General features: G+C 37.2%; 1 protein-coding gene across 12 annotated transcripts in view; it reads right to left on the bottom strand.

The window, feature by feature from the left end:
• Positions 1-21,274, bottom strand: part of DOCK3 (dedicator of cytokinesis 3) — a 711,354-nt gene that overhangs the window by 541,228 nt on the left and 148,852 nt on the right. For all 12 annotated transcript variants that reach the window (XM_016941175.4, XM_016941180.3, XM_054681895.2 and 9 more), the window contains exon 3: positions 1,796-1,836. In XM_016941175.4, coding sequence (XP_016796664.1) covers positions 1,796-1,836 — 41 coding nt within the window. The remainder of the gene's footprint in view (positions 1-1,795; positions 1,837-21,274) is intronic.

Raw genomic sequence — 21,274 nt, 5'->3', positions numbered from 1 at the left:
AAGAACTAAGTATGAGGTTCCAGGTACTTTTCCTTAACTCTAAAATAAAACTCTAATTACTTGCTGGATAAACCATGTGAAGCCACATGGAAATAGAGAAACCCCGAGACTACATAGAGAAGTCTGGTTATCTTGGTGGCCTAGCTGAAGACAGTCTTCCAGCCAACCCTGCCAAGATGCCAGACATACAAGTAAACTCTCTTGGACATTCCTACCAGAATGTCTTGGACACTGACCCCACAGCTGACTGTTGCCACAGGTAACCTCACACATCCCAGAATAACTGGCTACCCAGCTGACCCAGTCAAGCCACAAAAGCATAAGAGATAAAATGTTTATTAGTTTAATTCACAAATTTGGAGTACTTCATTGTGTAGGAAGATATAATCAAAACAGTTATGTTTAATATTTTAAGGGTACCATCATTCCTGTCTCAATAATGTTTTCAAGCCACAAACTTTGCATCAATTTCATACTTTAACCACAAACATACAATAATTTTAATGAGCACAGTCCACGCGCTGATCCTCAAACACTAGTATTGGAAATAAGATAGTGGGAGGTGGCCAAGACCACAAATATTACTAAAATAAATAAATAGCACGCAATATCACAAATTACAACTATTCATTTATAAGATTCCTCATTTATTCCAGTTCTAACTTTTCAACAATTTTAAATCAAAATTTAAAAAATAAACCACAAGTAGAAACTATTCCCACATAAGCATTCATGAATGTATTTCAAAATCAGAAATATAAGAAAAATTACGTATAAGCAGTGGTTCTCAACCAGGGGTCATTTTGTCCCCAAGACAAATTCAGCAATGTCTGAAGTCCTCTTTTGTTGTCACACTAAGGGACAGAGGGTTGCTGGCATCTAGTAGGTAGAAGCCATATACTCTGCTAAACATCTCACATTGCACAAGACTGTCTCCCACAATAAAGAATTATCTGGCCCAAAATGCCAACAGTGCCAAGAATGAGAAACCACAGCTAGGAGGCATTAAAATGTAAAGATACTGTTTCCTTATAATCATTACCTTAAAACTAATAAAACTGAATGATTCTACTGGCAAAACTGATTATTAGAACTCTAAACAATTTTCTTTTTGAATGAAAAAAGTGATAATTTTGGTATTTTTCTATACAAACAAAAACATACTGCATCAAATATTAAGCTACAGAAACATACAAGAAAAGCTCATAATATTAATTACATGAAAAAATATGCAGAAAGAAGTGTTTGCAAATACATTATTGGGAAAGATTATTTCTAACTGTATTATAACTGCTAATTAAACTATGTTTCATTAATATTAATTGTAATAAACATAAAATCTAGTACATAAAATTAGTATTCTACACTAACAACTTGTTTAAATTCATATTTCAATAAATTATGATTAGAGAAATATCTAATTGGATTATTTGAAAATATTTTCCATTGTGCTTTTAGAAACAATTCATCTAATTATATGGTTCCACAGGACTAGGCCTGTGAATAAGTCAATGTACTTTTTGTCAAATACCTTAAAGAAAAAAATATTTAAAAGCCTGAATAGGCTTTTTCAAGATAAGCTTTGCAGCTATGATATTTGCATTTCCTGTCCTTTCAGAAGAAACACTTTAATATGCTGAGACAGAGAAGAGTTTGCTACAGTTTTGTAAAGGAAAGAATCATTGTGGCTACTGTAAAAGATTAAAAGATGAACCACTAAGAGTTGTTATATCAAACAAACATACAAGGTAGTTCCTTCCTACATTAGAAAAGGTAACAATAAACTTTTCATTACCTTCACATTTGGCTTCTTTGTTGAAACTCCTCTGTACCAACCTAAAACAAAGCATAAGAGAATATTAAAATCACAATGTCATGTTCAATAAGAGACACAATAGTATTTTTTGAAAAAAATAGATAAATGCACATCTTTCCTTAAAACACCCACTGTGGCTTTATTAGGATCTAGAGTTGTCATAGCAGCTTACTCCAAAAGGAACACTCATATGGTGAATACAACATTTCTAATTTTCATTACAAGGCATAAAGCCCTTTCAACTGAATAAAATGCAATTAGAAAAGACTTCAGAGGACATGTAATTCAACAGCACAAAAATTCCTACATAAAGGTGTTGGGGCAGAGAAATGCTAAAATTGTATCACTTTTTTCATGGCAGATAGGGAGTACAGCCCAGACTTTCTGTTTCGCAGTCTCATTCAATCTCCCATACAGTATACTACACTACTCTCATTTCTTTGCCTTCCAGCTGCTAAAGTCAACATCCTTGCTAGTGCAGATCACCTTCTTGATTTATTTCCTTTCAGCATTCACATTCAGCAATACTAATAAAAGTTTCAATTACACAACAAAAAACAATTTTCAGAAAAAAGAAAATTTTACTGCCAACTCTTCTCAATTTCAATATATTATTTTCAGAGGTTTGCTATAGTTTCTTTATTTGGGTTTAAAAGGAAGCAGCTCCAATGGGTAGGAGAGGAAGCCAAGAGTTGTATTTAAAGAAGGAAGATAAAGAAGAGATTGCTGATGATAGCTAAATTAATTGAGAGTTTATCGTTGAGAGTTTGTCCTACGTATTAACTTTTAAAATAACAAAGCTATGAAAAAAAGAATCAACTTTTTTCACCTGAAAACATAACAAACAACAAAAGAGATGAGCCTTGCTCCTACTTAGAACAATAGCTGAAAAAATAAATTTCATTAACTCATTTTATATCTTGAGTCTCATTTCTCCATTTATTTTTGAAAAATGGTGATAACTTACCAATGTGACACTTTACAGTATTTTAAGAAACGTAACAGAAAATGACATCATGAGGTGTGGCAGAGTAACTCTCTTCAGAGCCTCTCCTCCATAAAAGCAATGAGAACACTATGAAGCTAAAGTAATCAAGACAGTATGATATTGGTGAAAGATTAGGCAAACAGAAAACTGAATAGAGAATCCAGAAATAGACCCACATAAATACAATCAACTGATCTTTGACAAGGGAGCAAAAGCAATAAAATGGAAAAAAAAGTTTTCAACAAATGGTGCTGGAACAACTGGACATCCATATGCAAAGAAAATGAATCTACATATAGATCTTACTCTAGTCACAAAAATAAACTCAAAATGGATCATAGACCTTAACGTAAAATGCAAAACTATAAAACTCCAACAACACAGGAGAAAATCTAAGTAACCGTGAGTACAGCAATGACTTTTTAACTACAACACCAAAAGCATGATCCATGAAAGAAATAATTGATACACAGAGCTTCATTAAAATTAAAAACTCCTCTGTGAAAGGCATTGTTAAGAGAATAAAATGACAAGCCACAAACTGGGAGAAAATACTTACAAAAGACATATCTGATAAAGGAATGTTATCCAAAATATACAAAGAACTCTTAAAACTCAATAAGAAAATAAACAGCCCGGCCAGGCACAGTGGCTCACACCTGTAATCCCAGCACTTTGGGAGGCTGAGGTGGGTGGATCATGAGGTCAGGAGTTTGAGACTAGCCTGACCAACATGGTGAAACCCCATCTCTACTAAAAATACAAAAATTAGCCAGGCATGGTGGCGCACACCTGTAATCCCAGCTACTCAGGAGGCTGAGGCAGGAGAATTGCTTGAACCCAGGAGGCAGAGGTTGCAGTGAGCTGAGATGGTGCCACTGCACTCCAGCCTGGGCAACAGAGTGATACTCCATCTCAAAAAAAGAAGAGGAGAGGAGAGAGGAGGGGAGGGGAGAGGAGGGGAGGGGAGGGGAAAAAACAGCCCAATTAAAAAATATGCAAAACATCTAAACAGACACTTCACCAAAGAAGATACAGAGATGACAAATAAAAATATGAGAAGCTGCTCAACATCATTATGTGATTAAGCAATTGCAAATTAAAACAACAATGAGATACTACTGCATGCCTTATCACAATGGCCAAAATCCAGAACACTGTCCCGAACCAAATGCTGATGAAGATGTAAAGCAAAAGGAACTCTCATTCACTCTTGATGGAAATCCAAAATGGTACAAAGGCACTCTGGAAGACAGTTTGGCAGTTTCTAACAAAACTAAACATATTGTTACCATATGATTGAGCAATCCATTCCTTATATTTACCCAAATGAGTTGAAAACTTACATCCACACAAAAAAACTACAAATTGATGTTTACAGCAGCTTTATCATACTTTCTGCCAAAACTCAAAAGCATCTAAGATGTCACTCTTCAGCAGATGAGTGAATAAAACTGTGGCACATCCAATCAATGGAATGTTATTCAGAGACAAAAAGAAATGAGCTAACAAGCCATGAGAAGACACTGAAGGAATCTTAAATGCATACTGTGGATACATTTAACACCATATAATGATAATGCTAATGTGACACCATGCTCTCTTGTAGTCAACCCTCCTCCCCAACCTCTTGCCCCAGCCCTGACAATCACTGATCTAAGTAGTTTCAAAACCACATTATCATCTCTAAGGGAGGCCACCATTATCAGGTGCACATGAGAATTCTGCTCAGTGAACTTCAGCCATCACCTTTTCTTAAAACTGCAACTCTACAAGCTTTGCCAAATGTATCCGTTCCATGACTAAGAAGAATTGAAGACAGTAAGGAAAAGAGAAAGGGAAGAACAACCCATTATTTTTGTTTCTTACATATGAACCAAAAAAGTTCATAAGCTCTCAAAGAAACAACTAAAATATCTCCCAAATCATTATGAATCAACAGGAAATATATGCTTTTAATGAACCAGTACACTGAAGTATCTTCCAAATGTCAATTTACCTACTGTCCAAGAACTCTGGAAAATCTACCTCTGCAATTATATTCTCCCCTTTCAGTTTCATCATTAATATCTTGACTTTACAAAATTTCAGAATACTAGCAAAGAAAGTGAAACTCCCCTTGATGTTCAGATTGTCTGAGTGTTCATCAATTTCAATGTCATCATATGCATTTAACTGAAGAACACATCAGAGTCTCATTTGGTGAGTAAAACATCTGCTGGTTTGATTACTACTAGGAACTTAAGGTTAAGGCAAAGTTTTATACTCTAATATTTTCAGATATAAATTTTTGTAGAAAATTAAAGAAAGGAAGGCATTCTTACAACACTCAAGTTTATAAAGACTTATGTCTAACTTTAACTTAAGTCAGAAAAATATAACTGAATTCTATAAAATGCTGTTGTATTGCCTCCAAAAGTTCTCTATTGGTCTTCTATCCCTTCTACCTATAAAAACCAGCTCTTCCCTTCCTCAGTAACTTGCTGCAACTCTCCAACTTCTAAGCTAGGGACATGTTACTCACGGCATGATTGCAAGAAACACAGACTTTTTCCACTTTACCCAAATGAATGGAAATGAAAGAATTATTGGAAATGGTTTGGGTATTAACTTCAAATTCCAAAAGAAAAGTTTAACTTTTTGAGCCTTAGTTACTCCTCTGCTCTAAGCTCTCCAAAAGCATCCCAGATCAAAATAAAATTCAAAGTCTTTATTAGAGCCTCTGCTGATCTCAACTTCCACCACTCTCTCTGCTTCTCCCCATCCCATCCATCCACTGCAGCCATAACAGTCTCTCTGCAATTCCTTCAACTTACTAAGCAGGCTCCCGCCTCAGTACCTTTATACTTTTTGCACCATATTTCTGGACTGTTCTTCCCCTCCCCAAACCCCTTCCACCCAGAGTATCTCAGGATTGCTTCCTCATTTCCATCTGTTCTCTGCCCAAATGTTATCTTCTCAGAAAGGCCATCTCCAATCATCCTATATAAATACACAGAAGAGAGAAGTTTTCCCGCACCCACTTCCCCACTAATATGGCCTGGCTCTCTGTCCCCATCCAAATCTCATCTTGAATTGTAATCTCAATTCTAATCCCCACATGCTGAGGGAGGGACCCAGTGGGAGGTAACTAAATCTGGGGGTGGTTACCCCCATGCTGTTCTCATAATAGTGAGTTCCCACAAGATCTGAAGGTTTTATAAGGAGCTTTCTCCCCTCTGTTCAGCACTTCTCTCATCTGCCACCATGTGAAGAAGGACGTGTTTGCTTCCCCTTCCACCTGACTGTAAGTTTCCTGAGGCCTCCCCAGTCATGCAGAACTGTGAGTCAATTAAATCTCTTTTCTTTATAAATTACCCAGTCTTGGGTATTTCTTCATAGCAGCATGAGAACAGACTAATACACTAAATTGGTACTGCAGAGTGTAGGGTGCTGCTATAAGGATACCCAAAAATGTGGAAGCAACTTTGGAACTGGATAACAGGCAGAGGCTGAAACAGTTTGAAGGGCTCAGAAGAAGACAGGAAAATGTGGAAAAGTCTGGAACTTCCTAGAGACTGAGGGCTCAGAAGACAGAAAGATGTGGGAAAGTTTGGAACTTCCTAGAGACTTGTTAAATGATTTTGACCAAAATGCTGATAGTGATATTGACAATGAAGTCCAGGCTGAGGTGGTCTCAGATGGAGAAGGGGAACTTGTTGGGAATTGGAATAAAGGTGACTCTTGCTATAGTTTAGCAAAGAGACTGGTGGCATTTTGCCCCTGCCCTAGAGAGCTGTGAAACTTTGAACTTGAAAGAGATGATTTAGGGTATCTGGCGGAAGACATTTCTAAAGAGCAAAGCATTTTCAAGAGGTGACATAGCATAAAAGTTTGGAAAATCTGCAGCCTGACAATGTGGTAGAAAACAAAAACCCATTTTCTGGGGAGAAATTCAAGCCTGCTGCAGAAATTTGCATAAGTAATGAGGAGCCAAATGTTAATCACCAAGACAATGAGGAAAGTGTCTCTGGGGCATGTCAGAGACCTTCGTGGCAGCCCCTCTCATCACAGGCCCAGATGCCTAGGAGGGAAAAATGGTTTCCTGGGCAAGGTCCAGGGCCCCACTGCTGTGTGCAGCCTAAGGACTTGGTGCCCTGTGTCCCAGCTTCTTCGGCTCCAGCCATGGCTAAAGGTATACTTCAGGCTGTTGCTTCAGAGGGTGGAAGCTCCATGCCTTGGCAGCTTCTACATGGTATTGGCCCTACACAGAAGACAAGAATTGAGGTTTAGGAACCTCCGCCTAGATTTCAGAGGATGTACGAAAATGCCTGGGTGTCCAGGCAGAAGTCTGCTGCAGGGGCAGAGCCCTCATGGAGAACCTCTGCTAGGGCAGTGCAGAAGGGAAAGGTTGGGTAAGAGCCCCCACATGGAGTCCCCCCCTGGGGCACTGCTTAGTGGAGCTGTCAGAAGACAGCCACCGTCCTCCAGAATGGGATCCCCAGGAATTAGAAGTAATAGATCCCTCTCAAAATATAAGGCTCTTTTCTGTTTTGCATTGTTTTATCTGATGTTTTTTACTTTTGGGTGTATCAGAAATTCACATTATGAGAGAATTTTGGTGTGTAATTAACAAAATATACTTTGGTAGGAAATATATTTTTAGCAATGGCTATTGGCAGTTATGGGGGGATACTTGGCTCTTTGCATGTTTGGATAAGAGAAGCAAGCTCTTGGGCCACCTGGAAGGAATGAAGATATTCCTCTCCCACCACTGAGAGATAAGATCTCATGGGGTTGGGCTAATCACAGAATGAGCTGATTGGCTTTGGGTTGCTTTGCAATGAAATGCACAGTAAAATCATTGCACTGTCTTGTTCCATAAGGTTTCTCTTTTGAAGATCCAGAATCTGCTACAAAAATGGAACCCTTAATTTTGGGTTTTGTTAATCTGTTTTGCCTTCCAGTTGTGCCTGCTTATTAGGCCCTAAAAACTGCATACTTTAAAGAGAAACCTAAAAACTGGCGAATAAAAAATCTTACAAGTACTGGTTCTTCTTGTCTGTGAATTTATATGTGTTCTATGTGGGATATGAGGCTTTAATACAGGCTGCCCTAAGGAATTTTGTCATCCATGAACAATTGTTGTCTTGTTTTGATCCTCTTCAAAAGATGGTTTATAGTCAGCTATATAACTTTGACAGGTGCTCTCGAATGGAAGTTTCTGATAAGTTTGAAGACTGTGATTTTAATTAATTGGTTTAAAGGTAATAAGCACTTATATCAAATATTTTGTCAGAAAAGTAAAAAGTGCAATGCCTTTTAGTTCATGTGACTTAAGTAATCTTTGGGAAATAAAAACAGTTTTGCATGCAAGGTGTGTAAAGAAAGTGACAGGTGATTTGGTAAAAGATCATAAAAAGGCATGTGAATGTGAGGTGATTTTGCCTAGATTAAAGGGTTAAATAATTGTTTTAAGTTAGATAGGATATAGCTGAAGGTTTGTGCAAGTTGTGAAACATTTGTGAAAAATTAATCTTGTAAAAAAAATCTGTGTGTGAACAATGGAATAAAAGTACAACAGGGTTTTCTCAGAGCACTAATCTGCCTTCTGTAACAAAAATTTTAAATGGTTATAAAAAAGGTTTATGAGAATCTACCTTATGGGCAAAGTGATTAAGACTGAATAGAATTGTCTATAAGGTTTTAAGAATTGGGTGTGACATTAATAGTACACTAATGCAATAATGAAATATGGCTTTCTGTCTTGAACAAGATTTTCATGTTACATTTAATAAAAAGAAGGATTTTTGTTTGCCCCTTTTGAATAACCACAGGAAAAAGAAGGGAAAGAAAAAAGACACTTTGGAAAGCTAAGTCTTCCCTCTTAGTTTTTGCCTTTTTTAAATGTTTGAGTTACCATTTTGGCTAAATGAATGACTTATAGTGACATGGAACTCTATTTTCTAATATGAAGTGTCTAAAAACTTTGATATTTGACAAACTTTCCAAAATCAAATTATAAAGTATGACTTTCTCTGACTTAATTAATATTTTAGCTATTAGGTCACCTAAGGTCCAAAAATGACATATTCGGCTTATTTGGTATACAAATCATACGGGAAGCACTGTCAAATATGAAATGGTGTTTGGCTTTCTTTGGGCTGTATTTGTGTAAATATTATTGGTATGTGTTCTAAAATTATGAAAAACTCCTATAATTCTGATATGATTTAGTGTGTGTTATTAATAATTATAACTTGTTATGTAAAATTGTTGTATGCCACAGAAGTAACTAAAATTAATAGTCAATTGTGGCTTTAATAGGGGCTTCCCTAAACAATTTGGTCATCCACAAACAATTGTTTTCTTGTTTAGATCCTCTTCAAAAACAATTATTTTCTTGTTTTGATCCCTTGAAAAAACCTCTTCAAGGTTTAAAATCAGCTATAGAACTTTGACAGGTGCTCTTGAATGCAGGTTTCTGGTAAGTTTGGAGATTGTGACATCAGAATGCAGGAAAAACTTTCAGGACTCTCCTGGAGAGCTGAAATGTTCATGAATATCAAGCAGAAGAGGAGTTAACTGCATGGATTAAACTAATAAAAGTTCAAAGTAATCTTTTTGACTTTGCTTAAAATGTTGCTGATCCCTTGTTTTGTTTTACTGAGTCAAGAAAACTTTTCTTTTGAGCTACTTACAGCTTTTAACAATTAAGTGAAGTATACTCCTGTGAAAAAAATTTGGAGCATATTTGTCTCTCTCTACCTGATTTCTCCAGAATTTGGAAACTATTTGAGTATTCTTAATTTATGGCAATATAGTTATTTGCATAAGTGCAGTAAGAATGTTCTCTTTTGCAACAGGACACAATTGGAGAAATTGGTTATTTTACCAAGGTTTTGACTGGAATGGTGTGCTTTCCTTTAAGGAATCAAACTTGACGTGTACAGCAATAAAAGCCTCATGGGAAAACTGACCTCATATCTTGTCTACACAGTCCCTGTACAAGATTCCGGACCTGTGGTAGGTAAAGAATGTCAATTCCTGAAAGGCCCAGGGGCCTCAAATAGTCTTGAGACCTCAAGAGGAGATGAGTTTACCCAATTCATAGGTATTTGAGGGTACAAACCCATGGCTGGGCTTGGCTTTAAAAAAAAGTTTTATCTGAGATTCCTTATGGAACACAGTTCCATCAAAGCCTATTTAAAAAGCCTATGTGAAAAATAATTATTCTTGCTGTACTTTAAACAAATAATCAGGCCAAGAATAAGAGTAAGGTTTATTTTTGCAAACAAATTGGTCCTATTATGATTTGTCTTTAGTAAAAATGGAAGACTAAAGAGAAAAAAATATGTTTCAAGAACTATGGTATGCCTGTTATTAGATTCTAGTCTCATCAGTTGTTTCAAAGTTTTATCTGCATTTTAGATTAACCCTGCTTATCCTGTGAACCAACCAGTGATCTCTGACTGCTGCTCAGAAGAAACAGAGGGATGAGTAATGCAAAACTCTGTATCAATATTCTAATTCTGGGCACATATTGGGATCAGCTAGCAGCCCCATATCAGCTTGGTTCCAACAACTGCCCAGTTCATGAAAAGCTTTCTTATTTAGTTTACTTGGGATAATTTTACTTACTTTGCTTTACTGTGGTGGAATATATTGCTGTTATACTCCTTGTATAGGAATGCAGGATAAGCTTACTAAATGTTTTCTTAAATTGAAGACTTATTAATCTTCCAGATATCACCTTTGTTCAAACTCAGAGCTATGAACGGCCCTCGACAAACCAATGCTTTCTGACTGAGCTCCTCTCAAACCTGAATACAAGAGACCCTGATAGTTAGGCAGGAATATCACCAACCTATTCAGCCTGAAGAAGTTTCAGAAGCTGGATCTTCATCCCTCTACTAACCTTAGGATTAAGAGTTCCCTTGTAAAAGAGAGAAGAAAAATATGTCAGAGGCGTTTGAATAAAAGCAACTCCATCTTGAATAGGGGCTAGGTAAAATAAGGCTGAGACCTACTGGGCTGCATTCCCAGGAGTTTAGGAATTCTAAGTCACAGGATGAGACAGGAAGTCAGCACAAGATACAGGTCACAAAGACCTTGCTAATAAAACAGGTTGCACTTTTCTTCTAAATTTGTTTAAGTTCCTTGTAGATTCTGGATATTAGACCTTTGTCAGATGAATAGATTGCAAAAATTTTCTCCTATTCTGCAGGCTGCCTGTTCACTCTGATGATAGTTTCTTTTGCTGTACAGAAGCTCTTTAGTTTAATTAGATCCCATTTGTCAATTTTGGCTTTTGTTGCCATTGCTTTTGGTGTTTTAGTCATGAAGTCTTTGCCCATGTCTATGTCCTGAATGGTACTACCTAGGTTTTCTTCTAGGATTTTTATGGTTTTAGGTCTTACGTTTAAGTCTTTAATCCGTCTTGAGCTAATTTTTGTATAAGGTGTAAAGAAGGGGTCCAGTTTCTATTTTCTGCATATGGCTAGCCAGTTTTCCCAACACCATTTATTAAATAGGGAATCCTTTCCCCATTACTTGTTTTTGTCAGGTTTGTTGAAACAATCTCATCAAGAAGTGGGCAAAGGATATGAACAGACACTTCTCAAAAGAAGACATTTATGTGGCCAACAAACATATGAAAAAAAGCTCATCAACACTGGTCATTAGAGAAATGCAAATCAAAACCACAATGAGATACCATGTCACACCAGTTAGAATGGCGATCATTAAAAAGTCAGGGAACAACAGATGCTAGAGAGGATGTGGAGAAATAGGAATGCTTTTACACTGTTGGTGGGAGTATAAATTAGTTTGACCATTGTAGAAGACAGTGTGGTAATTCCTCAAAGATCTAGAACCGGAAATACCATTTGACCTAGCAATCCCATTACTGAGTATATACCCAAAGGATTATAAATCATTCTACTATAAAGATGCATGCACACATATGTTTATTGCAGCACTATTCACAATAGCAAAGACTTGGAACCAACCCAAATGCCCATCAATGATAAACTGGATAAAGAAAATGTAGTACATATACACCATAGAATACTATGCAGCCCTATAAAAGGATGAGTTCACACCCTTTGCAGGGACACAGATGAAGCTGGAAACCATTATTCTCAGCAAACTAACACAGAAACAGAAAAACCAAACACCACATGTTCTCACTCACAAGTGGTAGATGAACAATGAGAACACATGGACATAGGGAAGGGAACATCACACACCAGGGCATGTCAGAGGGTGGGGGACTAGGGAAGGGATAGCATTAGGAAAAATACCTAATGTAGATGACGGGTTGATGGGTGCAGCAAACCACTATGGCACATGTATACCTATGTAATAATTCTGCACATGTATCCCAGAATTTAAAGTATAATTTTAAAAAATAAAAAAAATTAAAAATAAATAAATAAATAAATAAAACAGGTTGCAGTAAAGAAGCCAGCCAAAACCCACCAAAACCAAGATGGCAATGAAAATGACCTCTGGTTGTCCTCATTGCTCATTATATGCTAATTATAATGCATTCGTATGCTAAAAGACATGCCCACCAGTGCCATGACAGTGTACAAATGTCATGGCAATGTCAGGAAGTTATGCTATATGGTTTAAAAAGGGGAGGAACCCTCAGTTCCAGGAATTGCCCACCCCTTTCCTAGAAAACTCTTGAATAATCTACCCCTTGTTTAGCATATAATCAAGAAATAACCATAAAAATAGCCAACCAGGAGGGCTGCTCTGCCTGTGGAGTAGCCATTCTTTCATTCCTCTATTTTCCTAATAAACTTGCTTTCACTTTAAAAAAATAAAAATAATATGCATTCTTATTTAGACTGTGAAATGTCCTTGCCAGTCACCCAATGCAAGTGAAGTTATACTATCCCAAAGAGCCAACAGTACCACTACAATTGGTACTGACAGAGAAGCTGCAGAACAGTGTCGGCAGTGTGAACCCAAAAGAATGAAGCCTCTATACAGATCAGGCCATGTGACAGTCAACAATCAGCAACCCTTTACAAAGATTCCAGATGCAAACCAATCAAACCAGATCAAAAGCATCAAATGCAGTCCAACAAAAAAATACCCCTTTGATAAGAAGTTTCAAAGGTGAAAGTTTTTTATTCCAAAGGTATAACATATATTCCTCACTGATGAATGGAAAAAAGGAAAATTTATTTATACCCAATACCTGGCTAATAGCTGCACAGGAAGTAGAGACAGGTAGAAGATAAGCACAATTTCTCTTCCATTCCATACCATGATTAAAAGTAGTTTAATAACAAATCATGGTTCTTTGTGAAGACTTGCATGAGGACCCACTTTAGACATCATTTAAGCAACCAATTGTAAATTCAAGAGCCAAAAACAAAATCTACAACCTTTTAAAAATAATGATTTTTTTTCACTTTGGTGCATCAATAAAAATATATGGAGTTCACCCAATTATGGATCCCTTTTCCAGTTATATAACTAATAATAGGCAGGAAACAATGTGCCAATCACTTGTAAAAATAAGAAACTTATAAGATAATTCAGCCTCAAAACAGAAAAATGTAATTATTCAAAAGGTCTACATTCAAAATCCTCTTTCCATTATTTGCACTGAAAAATTTACACAATAATCATCTGCATTTATTTGCACAGTTTAGTTATATTAAATCTTCATTTGTGAGCTGTAAATTTAAAGATAATAATCACCAATAAATAAATGTACATTAAAAAACTGAGAATTTTTACTTGCAAATGAGTCATTATTTCATTAAAATTAGTCACTCTGGAGGGCCATAAGCAAATTTCAATAATACTGCCACTGATCAAGATATTTTTAAACTCTTTTGGAATTAAAATACTATATATTTGTGAACTTCTGGTTCTAGTCCTGACAAAAACTTTGCTTTGGACAAAATACATGAAACAGCTGTGTAAGGGCATTAGAAAGCAACTATCCTCGACAGAACTTCAGACACTATAATCTCCAAGAGAAGGAAAACCACATCAAGGTGAGCTCCTCATTCACCTGACTTTTTTTTTTCTGAGGGCATACCAGCAGAAAATGATAGTTCCATTGAAATAAGAGAAAAATGTTGACATTGAAGGCTACCAAAGCAACTGAGCCTTAGGGATAAAAATCTCAGAAAGAAGTGAATTACAGTAAATCCAAAATTTTATATTAATCTCCACTCCTGAGATTTCCCAGTTCCCAAAATGGCATACAGGGTTCCAAGAAACCCCACAAAAAGCAGCAGCTGAGAGGCTGACAAGCTGAGCAGAGCCACATTACATTTAGGAGAAATCAATAACACAGTTACTTTTCAAAGAAATTATGCAAGTCAAATATTAACTAAATGAAACCTTAAAAATGCTAAAAGAAAACACCCATGAACCTAAAATTCTATACTGAGGAAAAATATCATTCAAAAATGATGACAAATTTAAGAGATTCATATAAGCAGAAACTGAAACAATGTGCAGCAAACCAGCGCTGAAAGAAATACTACTAAAAGGTGTATCTAAATGGCAAATAAATAAATAAATAAATAAATCCCAGATAGAACCATGTAAAAGCAAGGTAAAGAGATAATTGAAAAAGGGTAAAAGGGTCCAGGCGCGGTGGCTCACACCTGTAATCCCAGCACTCTGGGAGGCCAAGGCAGACAGATCACAAGGAGAGGAGTTTGAGACCAGTCTGACCAACATGGTGAAACCCCGTCTCTACTAAAAATACAAAAATTAGCTGGGCATGGTGGCACATGCCTGTAATCCCACCTACTCAGGAGGCTGAGGCAGGAGAATCACTTTAATCCAGGAGGCAGAGGTTGCAGTAAGCCGAGATGGCACCATTGCACTCCAGCCTGGGTGACAGAGTGAGACTCCATCTCAATAAAAAAGAAAAGAAAAGGGTAAAAGGTTGGGCGCCGTGGCTCACACCTGTAATCCCAGCACTTTGGGAGGCCAAGGCAGGTGGATCACCTGAGGTCAGGAGTTTGAGACCAGCCTGGACAACGTGGTGAAACCCCATCTCTACTAAAAATATGAAAATTAGCTGGGCGTGGTGGTGGGTACCTGTAATCCCAGCTACTCAGGAGGCTGAGGCATGAGAATTTCTTGAACCCAGGAGGCAGAGGTTGCAGTGAGCCAAGATCATGCCACTGCACTCCAGCCTGGGTGACATAGTGAGACTTTGTCTCAAAAAAAGAAAAAAGAAAAGAAAAGGGTAAAAAATGTGGGCAAACGAATGAATGTAGACAGAAGTAAAATATAGACCATAGTTGCACAAAAGACAAGAGGGACAAATGTAGTTAAATCATTGTAAAGTTCATGCGATCTGGGGAGTGGTAAAAGAACAAATTTAAGGTAGACTCTAATAAGAGTGCATGTTTTCTGGCACGTGTGGTGGCTCACACCTGTAATCCCAGCACTTTGGGAGGCCGAGGTGGGTGGATCAATTGAGGTCCGGAGTTCGAGGCCAGCCTGGCCAATATGATGAAACCTTGTCTCTGCTAAAAATACAAAAATTAGCCAGGCATGGTGGCGCACACCTGTAGTCCCAGCTATTCAGGAAGCTGAGGCCATGGAGGCAGAAGCTGCAGTGAGCCGAGATCGCACCACTGCACTCCAGCCTAGGGGACAGAGCGAGACTCCATCTCAAAAAAAAAAAAGAGTGCATGTTTCAAACTCTAGGATAATCACTAAGGGAAAAGCAAAACACTGTAAAACCAACAAGCTAATAGAGGAGCCTAAATGAAATCATTAAAATGCTGGGTTAATTCAAGGAAAATAAGAAAGGATAAGTTGAGAAACTAAGGAACAAAAAGAAAACAAGGACCAAGATGATACACCTACACCTAACTATATCAAAGTGCAAATGGACTAAATAATCCAGATGGTCAGTTTAAACAAAAATAAACTCCCAAACCACAAGCTATAGGTTGATGCAAAAGTAATTGGGGTTTTTGCCATTACTTTCAATGGCAAAACCACAATTACTTTTGCACCATTCTATTATTTATATATGCTACAGACAGAATGTTTTGTCTTCCTCCTGCAAATTCATATGTTGAAACCTAATCCCCAATATAAGCGTATCCAGATGTCAAGCCTTTGAAAAGGTGACTGGATCATGAGGACAGGGCCCTTATAAACAGGATTAATGCCCTTATAAAAGAGACCCCAGAGATCTCGCTTGCTCCCTTCCTCTATGTGAGGACACACCAAAAAGACAGCCATCTATGAACCATGAAATATGCTCTTACTAGGCATTAAATCTGTTTGGCACCTTGTTCTTGCACTTCCCAGCCCAGAACTGTGAGAAATAAATTTCTGTTGCTTATAAACTACTCAGCCTATAGTATTGTTATAGCAGCCTAAATGAACTAAGATAACATATAACACACATTTTCCTTCGGCATTTTGAAGACCCTCCTCTACTCTTCTAGTCTCCATGGTTAAAATCCAATGTCAGTCTGATTCCTGGTCCTTTTTACATGGCATGCTTTTTCCTGTAGTTGAATGCTTGTTAAATCTTCTTGGTCCAATATTCTGAAATTTCACAATGAAATTAGTCTATTTTCATTTATTAGTGTTAGTTTCTTCCTGGGCCCTTTCAATCTGGAAGCCCGTCTCCTTACATTCTGGAAAATTTTCCCAAATTACTTCACAGTGAATTTTTATACTTCAGTTTCTCTCTTATGTGCTTCTGAATCCCCACCAAATAATGCACCTCTTGAAGCTGATCCCTAATTGTATCTTCTCTAATTTTCAACGACTTTGTCTTTTTACTTTATTTTCTAGCAAATTCCCTCAACTTTTTCTTCCAACCCTCCTACTGAGATTTTCATTCTTGCTATCATATTTTTAATTTCCAAGAGCTCTTTTGTGGTATCTGACTGTTTCTTTTTCTACAGTATCCAGTTCCTGTTTCACAGATGCAATATCTCCTTTATCTCTCAGAGGATATTAATGGTAATCTTTCTTCACCCTGTGCAGTCTGTTTCCTACAAAGTGATTTTTCATTTTGGGGAGCAGAATGGGAGATAGTGAAATGTGGCCATCTTTCATGTTAGAGGCATCTTCAAATATCCTGTATCCTTGGTTGCCAGTTCATATTTAAGGGAAAGGAAATAAAAAGTTAACTGGAAGCTCCAAATAAATGGGTGAAGCTTGCTGACCTTATGGTTCACTGCACAGAGATCTCACCGTATCATTTGTTGTGGAGACCCAGACTTCAAGAGTATCAAGTGGGGTAAAGTCAGGAGACAGAAAATATACCAATCATTCAAACAGGAAAAATTTACTATAAAGAACATTAAATAGGTAAAAAGATGGTAAACAACTGAAAATGGAAGACAGCTCTAAGATATAACAGAGGTAGCAACTACAGAACGCAGCTGCCACATTCAAGGCTGAGGGAAAAGTAAACAAGGAAAAAAAAAAAGGCTTAGCAACTTACAAAAGGGGCCCCAAAAGGCTAAGAATACAGATCTATAAGGAAATGTTGGACTACTGCAGAAATATGCTATCCACTGACTGCTCAGTGAGAAAGAATGTTGCTGAAGGTCATGCATCAGAACAAAGACCACTGCTTGCCATGGGAAATACTGTGGGTATCAACTACTTGCAGAGCAGTCTGCCACTGTGATTAAAAAAAAAAACATGAAGAACCACAACCCTTCTTATTCCTAGTAATCTCCCTACTACACTCCTTTATTGGCAGTGACTAACATAGATTCAGCTGACAAAGAAAAAATATAGTTTGCAAGTCCAACTTCAGCATCATAACAAGGGGTTGTAAGGGTGGGTCTGGAACTCAGAGGCAATAAACAACTGGCACAGTTAGCATCTTTAAGGCCTTCCCCTTGTCATGGATTGCCCCCACAAAAGTCTTCTAGTCTCCTACTTGAAAGGGGAAAGGACTGGCTGCCAGGATTTTGAGAGCCGAGTACAGGATGAAGGCTGTCAGTCTTCAATACTCAGTAGGCATACTGTCACTTAACTGCCCCCCACCCAGTTTTAATATGGAACCCTTTTCCTCAACTGTGCATGAAATCTCCCAATCCAGAGATGCTCTATTTTAACCCCCCATTGAAAACAAACCTCAAAACTTCTACCAGGAGGAGACAAGAGTGGCCATCAAATGAGATGAAGTAAAGGAGAACCACTTAAAAATATATTCATCCTCAGTTCCAAAGGTATCTGGTACTAAAAGTCATTATGCCTTTTGAGGATATGTTGTGTAAACAAGGTTAGTTCTCAGCTATTCCTGCTACCACCTTGGGATTCGGCTGTCTCAGCTCTACTAAGTGACAGTTTCCACTCTTTCAATGCCTTGCCAATTTCCTTGTCCTTATGGGTATATGACATTTTATAATCTCTGTATCTTCTTTTTGTAGTGTTTCAGAGAGAAGCAAAATTAAATGCAGATATTCAATACTCCATTGTAATCCCAAAACTTCCAAATGTTATTTTCAACGTGGTAGCAAATTTTTATCCTTTGACAGTTTGTAAGCTTACTCTGAGGGAAATTCCAAATATTTTTTATAAAAGCCCAATATTATTAAAATAATTATATAATCTGCCCAAGTGCCTGTTGTAGGTACAACATTCATCTAGATGTACATGCTGTTAACATGTGCTTTTAAACTGTTTGCTAATTTATGATATTTAATATTAAACAAAATTGCAAGAAGGATTAAAGATTAATACAAAGATACATGTTCTTTTTTGAGTCCTAACAGTAGCACTGAAATAAATGTAAGAGAAAAATTGGAATGAACACCAACCATGGCACAGATATGATCTTCCTAGTCGTAGCTCAAAGGTTATTAGTTCATTCATCTACCTAAAATTTACATGAAAAAATAGCTATGTTGCAGAGGATAACTTAAGGCATCAGAAAGTCATGCTCACTGTCATAAATCATCTAAAACAGAGCTAGAAATAGACCCTGGTCCATTATCATCTCTACGAAGCCAATAATATATCCAGAAAAAGGTACACTAGGAAATGGCAGTGAACAGGCAAGACTTGGGAACACAAGGAAAAGATACATACCAGTTTGAGTTGCCTGTGGGCCACTCAACAAAGGCCATGAGAGACTTAAGTTATCTACATCATTTTGACCCCCTAAAAAATTTGGTTTCAAATATGTAAACAAAATCACAAAACAAATTACAACCCTCCTTTGCCTACCACAGGCTATCTTCAAGACCCAGGAGTAGGCAAAAACATATCAATACAAACCTTCAAACCCTGAGGCTTCTTTTTCCAATAGCCCACAGTCTATTACTAATTTAGCAAACTCTTATATAATTCCCCATGAATGAAACGCTTTCCAGGTGACCAGAGAACTATAGTTCAAAGTTACCTCTATTGCTCATGTCTTCAAAAATAGAAAACCTCATAAATATGTTGCATTCATTTATTCACTTATTAAAGTAGCCTAGTAGAGTAAAGAGCAAGCCCCATACAACCCAACAGACTTTGTAAATGGCTCTCAAAAAATACTGGTATAGACTCTCAGTAGTCTTTCTAAACTTAGTCACTCAGTGAGTTCCAAATAGCTTAATACTCAAGGCAGATCAACAGAGTCTGAATATACATTCTGTCACATATAACCTGTGTTCTATTCAGCCACTTTAAGTTTAGCTTCCTCAACTAAAAAACGGAGGTAGTAATATTTCACAAGACTACTGTGAGATTAGTTAAAATAATGAATGTATAATACCTACTTCTGGTACCTAGGACATGGTGGTTAATGAGCAAATAGTAACTATTATAAAATTCCAATTTACTTTTAAAAATTAACTTAAGTTGCAAGTATAATGAAAAATCTGTCAAAGGCATTTAAAAGTAATAGTGTTAAGTATTTAGAACTATATTTTACAAATGTATACTAAGTATTCTGATTTCAAATTCTGTGACAATATTCAAACACAAATCAGTTCCCAGAGCTAACAGAAATGAAGTCTTTATAGCTACAAGAAGCCTTTTTTCTTACCGAAAAGATGAAAATGTCAATTCTCCATATAATCTCATTAAAATCTGAAATGTTCAGTGTCATTAGTAAGTGGCAGGAATATTTATCCACCAAAGCAAAGTAGAGATTAATGAAAATGGTACCCAAGGCCAGGCACAGTGGCCCATGCCTATAATCCCAGCATTTTAGGAGGCCGAGGCAGGTGGGATCACTTGAGCCCAGGAGTATGGTACCAGCCTGGGCAACACAGCAAGACTCTATGAAAAAAATTTAAAAATTAGCTGGGCATGGTGGCGCATGCCTGTAGTCCTAGCTATTCAGGAGACTGAAATGGGAGGATCATTTGAGCCCAGAAGTTTGAGGCTGCAGTGAGCTATGATTGCACCACTGCCCTCCAGCCTGGGTGACAGAGCAAAACCTTGACTCTAAAAAAAAAAAAAGTATCCGAGCTAGAAATCTCCTTAAATCTTTATTGTATAATTTCTCAATATCATTGTGACAATGTAATTCTATACCTAGAAAATCCTAGACTCTGTCAAAAGGCTCTTGGAACTGATAACCAACTTTATCAAAGTTTAAGGATACAAAATCGATGTACAAAAATCAACAGCATTTCTATACACCAATAACATCCAGGCTGAGAGTCAATTCAAGAACACAATCCCACTTACAATAGCCACAAAAAAAAATAAAATAAAATACCTAGGAATATAGCTAACCAAGGAGGTAAAAGATTTCTACAAGGAGAACTACAAAATACGGCTGAAAGAAATCAGAGATGACACAAATAAATGCACAAACATTCCATGCTCAGGAACCGAAAGAATCAATATTGTTAAAATGGTCATACTGCCCAAAGCGATCTACAGATTCAACACTATTCCTATCTAACTACTGTCATTGTTCATAGAATTTAAAAAATAATTCTAAAATTCATATGGAATTAAAAAAAGGAGCCCAAATAGCAAAGCAATCCTAAGCAAAAAGAACAAAGCCAGAAGCACCTGATTATCTGACTTCATACTATAAGGCTACAGTAATCAAAACAGCATGGTACTGGTACAAAAACAGACACATAGATCAATGGAACAGAATAGAAAACTCAGAAATAAAGCTGTAAAACTCAGAATAAAGATCAGCTACAACTGTCTGACCTTCAACAAGGCTGACAAAAAACAAGCAATGGGGAAAGGACTCCCTATTCAATAAATGGTGCTGGAATGGTTAGCCTAGCCATATGCAGAAGAATGAAGCTGGATGCTTACCTTTCACCATATATAAACATTTACTCAAGATATATTAAAGATTTAAATGTAAGACTTCAAACTATAAAAATCTTAGAAGGCGGCCAGGCACGGTGGCTCAGGCCTGTAATCCCAGCACTTTGGGAGGCCGAGGCAGGTGGATCATGAGGTCAGGAGATCGAGACCATCCTGGCTAACATGGTGAAACCCCGTCTCTACTAAAAATACAAAAAAATTAGCCGGGT

Source organism: Pan troglodytes, chromosome 2 (assembly GCF_028858775.2).
Source record: "Pan troglodytes isolate AG18354 chromosome 2, NHGRI_mPanTro3-v2.0_pri, whole genome shotgun sequence".
NCBI lineage: Eukaryota > Metazoa > Chordata > Mammalia > Primates > Hominidae > Pan > Pan troglodytes.
This window is presented reverse-complemented; position numbering and strand designations above follow the sequence as displayed.